The 14580-nt window shown below is 37.7% G+C and overlaps 1 protein-coding gene across 1 annotated transcript in view; it reads left to right on the top strand.

Annotated features, from left to right (window-relative positions):
* Positions 1–4542: 4542 nt before the first annotated feature.
* Positions 4543–14580, top strand: part of LOC141948121 (sodium channel protein type 5 subunit alpha-like) — a 33913-nt gene continuing 23875 nt past the window's right edge. The window contains exons 1-9 of the mRNA XM_074880589.1: positions 4543–4797; positions 5749–5863; positions 6633–6744; positions 8876–9004; positions 9794–9885; positions 10740–10961; positions 12335–12347; positions 13388–13432; positions 14088–14229. Coding sequence (XP_074736690.1) covers positions 4543–4797; positions 5749–5863; positions 6633–6744; positions 8876–9004; positions 9794–9885; positions 10740–10961; positions 12335–12347; positions 13388–13432; positions 14088–14229 — 1125 coding nt within the window. The remainder of the gene's footprint in view (positions 4798–5748; positions 5864–6632; positions 6745–8875; positions 9005–9793; positions 9886–10739; positions 10962–12334; positions 12348–13387; positions 13433–14087; positions 14230–14580) is intronic.

Below are 14580 nucleotides of genomic sequence, written 5' to 3'. Positions count from 1 at the left end.
TAAGTATTGCATCATACAAATTAAAGAAAAAAAAATGTTATAAGGTAATCCTGGCCAGTTTATTCAGACTAATTACCTTGGTCGTGCTGATCATAGTAATTGTCAATATATTTTGACCTCTTTTTTTCCATAATAGATCATGATGTCAGGAAATCAAATAATTGAGAACAACTTTTGTTCATTAACCGAGGATTGAATTGGAGTGATTGTAATAGCAAGAAAAGGAGAGAAAACATCTTTGACAATAACCTTGTTTCCTAGTCTGTCACAATGAATATTCCTAAAGAGGAAAACACATTTGTAAGAAAGCAGCCTTACTTTGGAAAGTTATCTAGCTATGCATTTTGGTATTTGAGAAATAATTCATAGAAAATACATTTGATAGCTAAAGGAACAAATCATAAATGCTTTTTTTTGTTTGTTTTCCTATTATTCTTCTTCTATCGTGTTGATTTCATTCAGCATTCTCTGGTTTTCAGTCAGTCAAAAGATAAGAAAACTTTTAATTTTAAAGAGATATTAAATGTCACACTATTTTGTAGGTATTTCAAGTTTGGAGAAAAGGCCAAAATGGTGCTTTGTTGCTTCTGTCACGTCAAGGACAAAAATGGTTTTGCATTAACACTTTTTACTTCTTTTGGTTAAATTGCTAAATCTAGTCCTGGACATAAAAATCCTAAACACATCTCAGCTGTACTTCGTATGCTATTCTCCCTGAGACTAGCATAAATTATTTTTGGGGATTATTTAAAGATGCCTGAATGAATAAGGAACATTTTTTCTGGATTACTCCATTTTTAATAATCATTAAATTTTATTCAGAAGTAGGCTGAGTACCTCAGAATTGCCCATGAATGAAAAGTGTAGTTTAGCCTTGCAGCTGCTGTCAATGAAAATTTTGCTACTGACGTGTGAGACAGCAAGCACAAGACTTTATTTCCTTTACTTAATGTTTGTTCACCCGTGGAGCAATTTATAAAACCACCAGGAAAGACTCCACTGCCTGGTCTCCAGCTCCAGCCAAGGACCTGCAGACTCTAAGTGCCCTCATGCTTCCTTCTATTTTCCCATCCCTGGCTTTAGCCAACAGCATCTTGTCTTCCTAGATTTTGCTCTGCCTTCTAATAGTCTTGAGGGAGAACAGTGTAACAATTAAAGTTTCTTTTCTGGGATTTGAAAGATGGTTTCATGGAAGAGAGAAGAGAAAACTGCAATGAAATCTGCAACAAACCCAGGATGTTAATGGTGAACTTTTGAGATCAGGTAGATTTTCATGGAAGTGCTGTATGGAGGGAAGGGTATGTTTGGATGATTTGGCACAAAGCAGAATAAAATAATTATTGTATTCCTTCCGTGCGTTGCACGGAAATTGTGTCATTTCATGTATCATTCACAGCTCTCATTACTGATACCACAACATCTAAATTACTCTGAGCATCAACAAGACAAATACCACTTTGGCTAGCTGAAGACCTGAAAACTTGGGAGTGGATGTTATGGCTTTCATTTTTGCTATAATATTATGCACAGCTTTCAGACTGTTAGCTTGATCTTGAAAAGCATAAAATAATGAGTATTCTTGCCTAGATGTCCTATTTCTGTTGCTATTTTGTGCTGGAAGCAAGGGTTACTTTTCATATTTATGATTTTGTGTGATTATTTAATGGAAGAGGCAGACACACTGAAAAAATTAGGAGATTTCTCTTCAGTTAGTTTGTCACTGTCCTCCAGCTGTTTTTTCCACAGCAATGGTTTCCTGCAGTTCAGCAACATAAATACAACTGAAATCATGTTGTATCTGGGAAGAAATGAAGTGGTGTTGCATAGAAGGGGAAGATACAGGGAGTCAGCACACAGGCAGTAAAATTATTTTCAATAAAACAAAGACCCTTGATTCAGACTTTGTGTTTTCCTGGGATAGTGCATATAGTGCCTGGAAAGGAAAGGTACAAGAGCAGGTCATCTGGCAGTAGACCCATGAGGACAGCTTAAACTTTCCAAAATTAAGCTCTGATTGCTAGTTATGGAATCAACTTTGAAGGACACATTGAAGTGGTGGTGGTGGCAGCTTCTGGATGAAAAGACCTGGCTGTGTGCCTCTAATGTGGTCTTCTTCCATACAGTCTCAACAGTGATCTGTCCTGGGTAAAGTCCTCCTCATTTCACACTCTGCAGGTGGGACTGCATTGATTTGGTAGCTCTGTACTGAAGCAACAGTGTCTTTCTAGAGGTCATAATCAAAGAAAATATTTTAGAGAAATCCCCTTATAGAGCTTTTGAGTGAGTTTAGCACAAGGATGCAAGTCTGGATTGTCTTACCATGTATACCATTTTCTGGTTTTTTCACTGTCAATATATGTGCACTTCATAGGCTTGCTTTGAAGATTTCAGGGTTAAGGTATAAGGTTGGATTCACTGTACTGCCAAAGTATGGACTCGGGTAGCTTTTACTTGAATGGATCCTATCCAACACCTGGCCAAATTTCTCCATTAAATAATGCAAAGTATTTTTCTAGTATAATCTCACTTTTGTTGTTCTGACAAGTGGTCATAAAATATAAACTTTCTGCTTGATACTTGTCAGATCAAGCATTTCTGTCCACCATGTCAGTCAGTAATGACTCTGGGTCACAAGTTAAATCTTTTGATGTTTGGACACTGCTTGTTCCTGTGCTGACACCACCAGGATGGGTTATCCATCTGAGTATTTACATCTGCACTAGTTAATTTAATACTTGATCCTTCTGTTACAGACACAGTTTCCATATATTTGATGTTGTAGTCTGATGGGCTTTACTGTCCCATTTCCAAATACTGTGTTAAACCAGTACCTTAGTTTTTTTCTGAATAACAGCTCAAGAGCATTTAGGATAACATAACCTTAAATAAGGTGCTCTAAATACACTCTTAAGTCTATAGGGGTCTGCTGTCATGGTTTAACCCCAGGAGCAGCTAAACACCAAGCTCACTAACTCCTCCCCCTTCCCAGCGGGATGGGGAGGAGACTCAGAAAAACAAGTTAAACTTGTGGGTTGAGATAAGAATGGTTTAATAGCTAAAATAAAATATAATAATAACAAATATAATAGTAATTGTAATGAAAAGGAATATATTAAAAAGAGAGAAATAAACCCCAAGAAAAGACAGGTGGTGCACAATGCAATTGTTCACCACCCGCTGACTGATGCCCAATCAATGATCTGCCCCTCCCACTCAACTCCCCCTGGTTTCTATACTGATCGTGACGTTCTGCGGTATGGAATATCCCTTTGGCTAGTTCGGGTCAGCTCTCCTGGCTGTGTCCCCCCTCCAGCTCTTGTGCACCTGCTCGCTGGCAGAGCATGGGAAACAATAAAGTCCTTAACTTAGGATAAACGCTGCTTAGCAACAACTGAAACATCAGTATGTTATCAGCATTGTTCTCACACTAAATCAAAAACAGAGCACTGTACCAGCTACTAGGAAGAAAATTAACTCTATCTCAGCCAAAACCAGGACATCACAGAATCGTCAAGGTTGGAAAAAACCTTGAAGATCATCTAGTCCAACCATAACCTAACACTGACAGTTCCCAACTACACCATATCCCTCAGCGCTATGTCGACCCTACTCTTAAACACCTCCAGGGATGGGGACTCCACCACCTCCCTGGGCAGCCCATTCCAATGCCTAACAACCCATTCTGTAAAGAAATGTTCCTAATATCTAGTCTAAACCTTCCCTGACGCAACTTGAGGCCATTCCCTCTTGTTCTATTGCTTATTACTTGGTTCAAGAGACTCATCCCCAGCTCTCTGCAACCTCCTTTCAGGTAGTTGTAGAGGGTGATGAGGTCTCCCCTCAGCCTCCTCTTCTCCAGACTAAACAACCCCAGTTCCCTCAGCCGCTCCTCGTACGACATGTGCTCCAGACCCTTCACCACCTTCGTTGCCCTTCTCTGGACACGCTCGAGTAATTCAATGTCCTTTTTGTAGTGAGAGGCCCAAAACTGAACACAGTAATCGAGGTGCGGCCTCACCAGTGCCGAGTACAGGGGCAAGATCACTTCCCTGTCCCTGCTGGCCAAGCTATTTCTGATACAAGCCAGGATACCATTGGCCTTCTTGGCCACCTGGGCACACTGCTGGCTCATGTTCAGCCAGCTGTCAATCAACACCCCCAGGTCCCTCTCTGACTGGCAGCTCTCCAGCCACTCCTCCCCAAGCCTGTAGTGCTGCTGGGGGTTGTTGTGGCCCAAGTGCAGAACCCGGCATTTGGCCTTATTGAAACTCATACAGTTGGCCACATCTGCCCACATCCTCTCAAATACACATAAGTTAAAAAAAATACTGAACAGACATCTTACCGAAGAAGGTATTGATCAAAGATTTTTTTTTTTTTTCTTTTTAGAAGTTGATGACTCAGAAAGTTTACCTTATTAGCCACGCATGGGCAACCAGTTGTTTAATTTTCCTAACTTACCTGTTTGGGAGTTACTTGACTTCCTTGTTACTTGTTTCTATTATTTGGACAGAATTAGTGGCAAGAAGAGAAGAATGAAAAATGGCCGATTTCTTACTACCTGGTACCAACAACTTCCGTAAGTTCACTTACGAATCCTTGGTTGCTATTGAAAAGAGAAGTGCTGCCAAGAGGAATTGTCGAAGAAATACTATAGACCAGAAACCTGAGGAGAAACCACGTCCTCAGCTTGACCTAAAAGCTTTCCAGAAGTTACCAGCTCTCTATGGAAATCCTCCTCCAGAGCTCATTGGGGAACCACTGGAGGATCTCGACCCGTACTACAAAGATCGTAAGGTTAGAGCCAACCGAGATGCTTGGATTTTAATTTGTTTTATTGTGTTGCTAAAAAGTGTTTATGTGAATGATCCATTAAACAGTTTTGCTTATATCCCTTTGGAAAAACTATCATCCTTTTCAAGGTTATAATATTGCAGGCAGTTGGCACAGCTGAATGACATGCTCTAATCTTCTTAAAAAAAGCTTAATTTTGAATTATAGGAATTAAATTATATGAACTTGATTAACATTTGAATCAGAATGGAAGCAGAAAAGATAGGATGGATAAAGGAAGAAAAGGGGGTTTTGCGTCTGATCTACAAGAAATTATAATAATTTTGTAAATTTTCTTAAACTCCATGGTTTGAAACAATGTGTTCCTATCTCAATGCTTATACTCCACTTATGTGTACAATAAATGATCACCTAAGTATAAAAATTATGTTAAAATATTAGTTGATGAATCCTTAAAACCTGCTTATTCAAACTCCATATTCTAGTATTGAAGAATATAATTTTCAATAAAGAGCAGAAAAATGGGAACTAATCCATTGGAATTTATGCTTATTGCTTGAGAAATATTTAATACTCTGAACCAATTTCTACAGACTTAGAGCTAGAGGATCACAATCAGCAACAGCAAATAATGATAAAGGCTGCAATTCTTCCTTCCACCTCTGTATATCTTGACACAATGAGAGATTCAGTTTATTTTAAGAGAATAGTCATAAGTAAGATTAGTTCATGCTGAGGATGTTTTTGCAGCTTGACAGTTAATGGATATTAACTCTTTCATCAGTTTATGATGAAAGGATAACAAAGTATTACAAAGGGTTTTCTCATTTAAACAGACTAAATTAAAATCAAGCTCTTGCTCATCACTGATTCAAAAGGATACAGTACAAAAATATGTTCTCTGTTCAACTTTCTGAAAACTTTACTTCATGTTTCTTTATTTTTTTTTTAAAGATTTTCATAGTGCTAAACAAACAGAAAACAATCTTCAGGTTTACTGCTACACGTGCCTTATGGATCCTCAGTCCTTTCCATCCAATCCGAAGAACAGCAATTAAAATTTTAGTACATTCATATCCTTTTGTTGGCTTAATTTGCTCTTTTTGATTACAAAACCCTACATAATCCTGTGCTTTTGTATTTTCGAGCATTGAATGAATCTAGTCTTTTCTTCGCTCTAGAGTACTTCTAATTACGAATTACGTTAGAAATTATTACTGTCTTGGTGCTCTTGTGCTACTTTGAAATAAATTGTTTTGTGAGTACTAGGGGTATTGAAGCCTGATTTTCTACAGCTTTGTGTTTTGAGAATGCTCTCTGATGTTGATTTCCTGATGTCTCATAAATATCTCATGCTGAAGCCTTTCTCAGTGAGAAGACTAATAAGCTTTCTATCATCTTACTCATCTTCTGTTTACCCAAATTGTAGGAATTAAATCCAACTCATGTACCAAAGCTGATCAACCATTGGCCAATTTTAAGAAAAACAAGGCTGCGATAGGCAAGCAATGCATATGAAAACATAGAAAGTAAAATTATGCAAACTTAGTTTCTTTAGGAAATCAGATTAAAATAATGTATCTTTGGTATAGGAAAGTGAAGATTTCCAGAGATGCTGTTGCAGGGAATGTCTTTGGAATATAAAGGTAATATAGATCTAACCTCATAAATCAAATTAGGGGACACAAATCACTAGCATATTGCTCCAGTTTGGCACTGGGGAATGAGACTGGAACAATAACACTGTTGCTCAAAACCAGATACTATATCTATGACTGATAAAATATCTGGTTACATTTCTGAATCTATGTCATATTCTTTGCCTTCACTCCTGTGACTTACATTATTTACTTTGTTTATCATTTGCACTATTATAACTAATTGTGTATTCATGGCTCTGAGTGAGTCCTCTAAGACTTCTCCATCACCTTCATGGAACAAGTATGTTGAGTAAGTATCTGTGGGTATGTGCAGTCTTTAATTCTGTAGTTATATTGAATTATTGAGATTTATCTTGCTGCCTTCACTCAAGATAATTTATGGGGGATTTAGAAGGAAAGTTGCTTGTGTTAGGAATTTGTCATTTTGTTTTGAGGGTCTATTTTTGTCTTTAAACTCAATATCTACAATAATTGTGGTGTTATAGGAGAGAGTAAGTGGAGATTAAGTTCTGCTGTCCTACTGCTCCAGTTTGTTATCCCGCTTTCTGAAGTTATTTAGTAATTATTTGTTCTTTATCCAGACACATTTCTCATTGTTGCTGATGCTGAAGAAACACATCAAGAACTGCTGTCTTCTAAAATTCTTTCTAATAATATTGAAAAGCTGAGTTTTTCTCCAATAAAATGTTCTGTCAGAAGCTCCTGGGCTGCAGGACGCTGTTAGAAAGTAAAGCTCTTATCTTCAGTGTTGCCAACACTTGCAGTGTTAAATCACAATAAATCCGTGCTTTGTAGTCACACTTAAAATAGATAATCCCATGTTTATAATTTTTTTTTAAAGAATATTTCAGCTGTCAGTTTTTCAGTTTGGCATAAAAATGTTAGAATACAAACCCTGATAATTCTAATGCAAAGGAAAAGATTCCAAAATACTTAGTTTTAAAAACAGGCCTAAAATTGTTTCTTACTATCTTATGTTTTGTGGTTTGACCCCAGCGGTCAACTAAGCACCAAGCAGCCGCTTGCTCACTCCTCCCCGCTCCCAGTAGGATGGGGAGGAGAATCAGAAAAAAAGTAAAACTTGTGGATTGACATAAGAAGAGTTTAATAATTGAAATTAAAATAAGTATAATAATAGTAATAACAACAATAATAATTGTAATTAAAGGAATATAACAAAAAGAGAGAGAAATAAAACCCAAGAAAGATAAGTGATGCACAATGCAATTGCTCACCACCTGCTGACTGATTCTGCCCAACCAGTCCCCAAGCAGTGATCGGCACCACCCCAGACAAGTCACCCCAGTTTTTGTACCAAGCATGATGTCCCATGGTATAAAATATCCCTTTGGCTGTCCTGGCCATGCTCCCTCCCAGCTTCTTGTGCACCTGCTCGCTGGCAGAGCACAGGGAGCTGAAAAGTCCTTTACTTAGGATAAGTGCTGCTTAGCAACATCAGTGTGTTATCAGCATTATTCCCACACTAAATCCACCGCACAGCACTGTATCAGCTACTAGGAAGAAAATTAACTCTAGCCCAGCCAAACCAGGACATCCATATTACATGACACTGAAACCTTTGGGAATGGCGAATCCTCATGCAAGTAGAAACAGGACTCTGCATGGTATTAATATACATTTCTTCAGAAGAAGTTGAGTTACTTCTCTACCTATGAGAGCGTTAAAGGTTAGATAAGAGTTGTATCTGCGTTGCCATCAAGACTACCATTCAAATGCATTTCAATAATAATTTCAGAATACTTCTTCCCAAATGAAAAAGGAAGCACTATATCCACATAATTTCTTAGTGCATTTTCTGACTACCAAATGAATGCCTTTTGAATTCTGTGGGGAGATCACTGCCTTGTTGAAATGATAAGTGCACTCAGTAAGTCCAGAAGAGCTTTTACTGATAATTTTCCATTAATAAGAATAATTGCCATCTTAATTGAAAATCCGGTACTTTTTTTATTTCTCTAAGTGTTTTAAACATTCTGCCCAGAAATGGATGCTACATTCCCAAAGTAAATAATACACACTATATCACATGTTCAGTTGGCCACTTGAAACCTGAGGAAGATACAAATTTTGATCTTTATTTTAGCAAGTAGCTAGGAGTTTTGTGTTTCTCAAATTACGTGAACTCACATGAAAAAATTTGGAAAAAATTGCTGAATGCCAGAAAACCATGTCAGAGGCGTACACATTAATAGCCGTGTCCAGACTGCAGTCAACTACTGTCTCAAACTCCGTATGAATCAGATACTGATAGAATATACTGAAATCAACAGCAGTCTTTCCATTACTTCTGTGCAGAATTGGCTTGTTTTTTTGGCCTAGACAGTAAATAGTCTGACTGTGTCTCTTCTGTTGATTGCTAATATTGCTGTTTTCCTTTGGCACTTTTCTCCCTTCCTTAGATTTACTTTCACTGGCATTTACACTTTTGAATCATTGATAAAAATATTGGCAAGAGGATTCTGTCTAAATGAATTCACTTTCCTTCGAGATCCCTGGAACTGGTTGGATTTCAGTGTTATTGTTATGGCGTAAGTGGGAACATATAAAATATGGATCACCTGCGCTCACACTCTGTATTTGAAGTTCTTGTTGCTGTGGTGCAAAAGGCTGTCTGCAGTACAAAAAAACCCCTGTGGGTCCTAATTGCTTCTGAAACTATCTAGAACATTGACTTTACCCCTTGTTTTATCATTCATATGAGAACAATGTATTAGTCTTTCAGGAAGGGAATAGAGCTGTGCAGAGCAAGATATGCTCTGTGGTGAGTGTATGTGAACGGATGCATTTCAGACAATGATATGTAATAGCTGAGCTGACAAATGCAGCCATACTGATCCTGTGAATGAAAGTGTAAGTTTGAAAATAGAGCAACATGTATAGACACCAGGACAGTGGATTAAATTTGGGCTCTTTTTTTCCAAAAATCCTAGTTTGAGCTTCAGTTTGAAGTAATTAGAAAGCTTTTATACTGGTTAGATGCAGCTACAAAAGGGAGATCAAACCAGTTCAGTCAGCATTTTGGCCTGAAATTAATATTTTTGAGTGTTATCTTTGCTTATATTTTAAATGCATAATATTTTAAGATGCTAACTCAAAACCAGCTGTGCACAAGCCAAGAGCTAGCTACCTCATAAAGAAGTTTATAATAATCAAGAATTGTGTTTCTATTTTACAAGTTTTTAGACAAAACCTTGATATGTAGTTTACTAATATTTAAAGTATGCTCAGAGGGATTGGCAGTTAAGAATAACCACTGTAAAATAATTGCCCCATTTACTCTGTTCAACTGTTTGACATGTCACATTCTGATTTTACAGGTATGTGGGAGCATTTAGTAACTTGGGGAGTGTGTCTGTTCTTCGGACTTTCAGGGTTCTGAGAGCTTTAAAAACCATTTCAGTAGTCCCAGGTAAGAAACCCTATTTGCTAAATGTTTTCTGCTACCTACAACTGATTCTTTGCTCCAATCAAAATGTTGGCTTTTGTCTTTTTTTTTTCTTTTTTCTTTTTCTGTATCTTTCATTGATTGTGGACACAGCTGAATTTGCAGACACGTAGTGTCTCAGTTCACCTGGCCCAGACAGAATAAATCAAACATTAGAAGCAATCTTGTATTTAATTCATTTTTGTTATGCTTTTAAAGATTTTGTTAACACTTTATAATGTCAGTTTTACAGAATGTTCTTCTAGCTGGTCTATGTGTTATGGCTCATCAGAAACACCTCTGGTGACTGAACGGACTTTATTGTTAATCATCTTACATCATCCCTGGGAAAACTGTTTCCTTTTATTTTCCCCTTAGTTATAAAGCTACTGGATTCTTTCTCATGATGAAATATAAATTAAGGACCAGTGCGTTGCCTCTGTCTTCTCTTTTTGGTCTTTTTGATCATATTCATTATTGCTTCCAGTGTTTCCAGTTTCTTCACAGATTACCAGTGTTGGAAATGTCATTGAATTATGCATATTACTCTTTCTACATAAGAAAAAATAGACTATCTCTGGTTCCTCACCCTTCCCTAAATATTTTACAGGGATTAAGAGAACATCTGAAAATTGTAGGGTCAATCAAATGAGGAAAAAAAATGTTATTCTCATATGAATTACTCTCATCCAAAGTATACTTGCATTGCAAATATATTTGTCACATATTATCCAGCAATTTTGGTACTTTGGTTGTTATACATTTTTTTAACTCTAATCAAGTATGACGTGTGAATCTCAGTTTTTCATCCCATTTTCCTTTGTATATTGTCTTCCTAGGGCTCAAGATCATTGTAGGGGCACTAATCCAGTCTGTTAAGAAACTTGCCAATGTGATGATCCTGACTGTTTTCTGCCTGAGTGTCTTTGCCCTCATAGGCCTCCAGCTTTTCAAGGGCAATCTAAGATATAAGTGTATCAGGAACACTACAGAGATTAGTAAAATACTTTATTTTCTTAACAAAACATGGGATTCCTATGAAATGTTTGCTAATTATACAGGTAATTTTTCTCCTTAATTCTTTTTTAGATGATAGGACAGACACCTATGCATGCATGTATAACCACTGATGTAAATGATATTGATGTTTTGATGATTGATATTTTGATGAGTAACTACCTGATAATGGCCTTCAGATTGCCACAGCAGCTTGCAGGCATCCAGGAATGCACCCCTTCCCTTCATTATAAGAAATAGCACTCCCAAATTTTCCGTTAACATCCAGCTCTGTTTCCCAGAATGATATGACTATAACTGAAATATGCATTAGCTCATTCTCTGCTGTAATTCCCCAAAGTTCACCTTTTACCACATGCTGAAGAGTCCGTACATCTTTGTTTTGCTGCCCAGTAAATTACTATTCAGCTTGAAACAGAGGGTTGTGTTTAAAAGTTGAAGTTACTCTCTTCTTCACATCATGTGTATCTTACTTTATGTCTTATATAGGATATATACAACTTACATCTTTCATGTATATGTCTTGACTGAGGCTAGTGATGGAAGCATAGAGCAGAGATCTGAAAATGCACCAAAGCTTTCTCAGAGGAACAGCAGCTGTAAGATGCAATTCAGAAAGGAAAAGCCTTGTCGAAAGAAAAGCATTGTCTAAAGGAAAAGACTCAATATACATGAAAAAATACACTCAAAGTAAACTGTCTATGCCAGAAACATGAAGAAAGCTTAATCACTGAAGAAAATCTCCGCGAGTTCAGATGTAGCAGCGGTTATACAGGAAGAAAAGCATTGTCCCACGGGAAATGTTGAAATACATAAAAAAGCCGCACAGGATTGCTGTTTGTAAACTCTGTGTGGAAGATTTGTTCAGACAGGATTTCTTTAATAACTTCATAGTCCAGGGGGACAAAGTCTTTGTATAAAAGATTTCTGAGAAAAAACTTTTTGCAAGAAACTCTTGTACCTACCAAAAAACCACACATAAGAACAAAGTCATTTACATATACAGAATGATGTAAAAATCATAATTGAAAGCAAACTTTAAAAGAAACCAGGCAGTGACTAGAACACCACACAAGAGACCATGGGTGTGACAAAATTGGGTTAAAAATATTAATTTTCTGTGCTGAAGAAACAGGAAACAAAACCATCTAATTTTTTTTTTTTTTTTTTTTTTTTTTAATGCAGAACATTGCAGCTGTATAAAGGCAATGGCCTGGAGAAAATAAGGTTCTAGAGATTAAAAATCTGTGTTGCTTCACAAGCTTTGTCTTGTTCACATCCTATGCCATACATCTTGTGTGCAGGGTGATTTGCAATGTTGGGCAAAGCAATAGGAGGGTCCAGACAGGTTTAAAGAAAGTTAGATGACTTTCCTATAGGATTTAGGATTTACAGCACTATAAGCCCAGTTTTCTAGTAAATGATTTTTTGTATATTTTTTATTGGATGCTTTTGTGGGAAATTCCCATCTCCAACATTGAGAACTACATGTTATTATAATTCTCTGAAGCTTAGTCACTAAATCTTCTTAAAAAAACCTTTTGGCAGTTGGCAGGAGCAGAACTGAACAAAATTTGGGTGGAAAGTAGCCCAGATAGTGACACATTCCTTTATGGTGTATTTACATGGTATGATACAGCTGATACTAAAGATTCCTTCTGGCCTTGAATCATGCTGACTTCCCTGATGAGCACAGCTGAGGTTAGAGAAGCACCAGGATGAGACGTCCCTTTCATCTGGGATAATGAACCCACATCTTAATGGAACTAATTAGCTCTTAGCACTAAAGCTATTATTTTCAAGTCTGCTGCTAGCTCAGGCATCAGAGTAACTCATGTTAAGAGAAATAGGGGAAGAGGTCAAAAAGGGCACAGCTCCAGCATCCTAATGGACAAATCCATATTTCTCTACTAAGCAGGGTTAGGATCTGCTGTTTGGCTCAGCAGAGCAGTGACATGGCATGGTGTATATCCACACAGTCAAATACTTTTTCTTCCTCCTCAAAATAGGGTTTTGCTTTTTATTGCTCGTTGGAAACAGAACTGGTCTATGCTACCCCAAAAGATGTTTGTATGCTGCCCTGGAGAGGGCTGATTACTACAAGTCAAAACTGTGCCAGAGTTTGTGCTAACGATTACCAAACCAGGGACTGTGCTTGAACCTGTGCTCTCCAATTCTTCACTTCCTTTATGCAGATGTGGCCAAAGCAATAATATTTTTAAAAATTCTGTTTTAAGGACTGTCTTCACTCTGAAATTTCTGCATACACATATGTATGTTTATAAATGAGGACAGGACATCTTGCAATCTGATGCAGTTACTGTGAGCATGGGAAACCTGTATATGTGTATGCACATACACTTACAGGTCACTGATTACTCATCACTACTCATATTAAAGGATAGAGGATTCAGGCTAGAAGTTATTTGGTTTTAATTTTTTTCCCCTTTTTTATAGCATACTTCGCTAGGAAAAGTGGGACCTCAGATATTTTGCTGTGTGGTCCTGGTGCTGGGTAAGTGCACTTAATAGTTCTTCTTTGGAAGTTTTCTCTGCCTTGGTGCTTCTATATTCGCTCAGTCATATGAGACAAAAGCAGAAATTCCAAGCTTTCCTTGAATACATAAACAGGAACACAGACAACAAAATATAGTAAACAGTCAGATAATTTAATACTTGTAGGGAATGAAGCATGAACCTGCAGTTGGCCTATTGAGCCTTTCCAGAAGTGCTGTCTTTCTCTTCCCCATGGATGTACGAGAGAACTGAAAACATGAAAGATCTCAGATGAATCACAGGACAGACATGCTCCTATCTGTGTAGGCTCATGAGTGTTAAATTGGAACAACAAAACATGGATTTTGGAGGGCAGGTTTGGGCAAGGAGGGAGGTGTGGCTGCTTTGTAGTGAAGGACAGGGGAGGAGGATTGGTGGTGAGGAAGTTGTCCTGGGCTGGTAGTCTACTTCAGCTCATCGTCTTCCTTTGTTACTATGTTGTGGGCGCTGCTTTTCTCATCCCACTTTCCAGCCAATGCTACCTGGCATAGAAAATTGGTTTGCAATCTAATGAAACACAGAGCTGAATAGTAATTAGAATTCTCACATAAGCTGAAGTTTATCCTTGAAATCTGCACAGTTAAAAGAGCTCCACTTTTTATTATTACTTCTAGGACCTGTCCTCCAGACTACGTATGCTTGCAACTTGGGCCAAATCCTGATTACGATTTCACTAGTTTTGATACATTTGGCTGGGCTTTTCTTTCCTTATTCCGTCTGATGACCCAGGACTACTGGGAACGTCTGTACCAACAGGTACCAGCTTTACGCATAATTCAGAACTGGTCTTCCAGTGAGAGCAATAGCTGAAGCAGAAAATGTGTAGAGAGGACAAGAAACCTCAAATAAAAGCATTAGCTGCAAGTCATCAAGCCCACATCATCCCTTCTTCCTTCCCGCAAGCTGTGACTCCTAGAAAAGGGATGCTGAAGTGCTTCCCAGCAACAGTCCTATCACCCTGCTGACTTAGGGACTTAAAAAAAAGTCCTAAGAGGGTCCTATATTATCCTTCAAAAATATAATGCATCCTCAGTTGTCCTCATGGGTTATATGATCAGTCATTCACAGGCAACGGTATGAGTGAGAAAGAGAGGGAAGAAAGGCCAA

This window comes from Strix uralensis, chromosome 1, assembly GCF_047716275.1.
Source record: "Strix uralensis isolate ZFMK-TIS-50842 chromosome 1, bStrUra1, whole genome shotgun sequence".
Taxonomy (NCBI): domain Eukaryota; kingdom Metazoa; phylum Chordata; class Aves; order Strigiformes; family Strigidae; genus Strix; species Strix uralensis.
The sequence above is the reverse complement of the archived record's forward strand: the minus strand, read 5'-3'. Positions and strand labels throughout refer to the sequence as shown.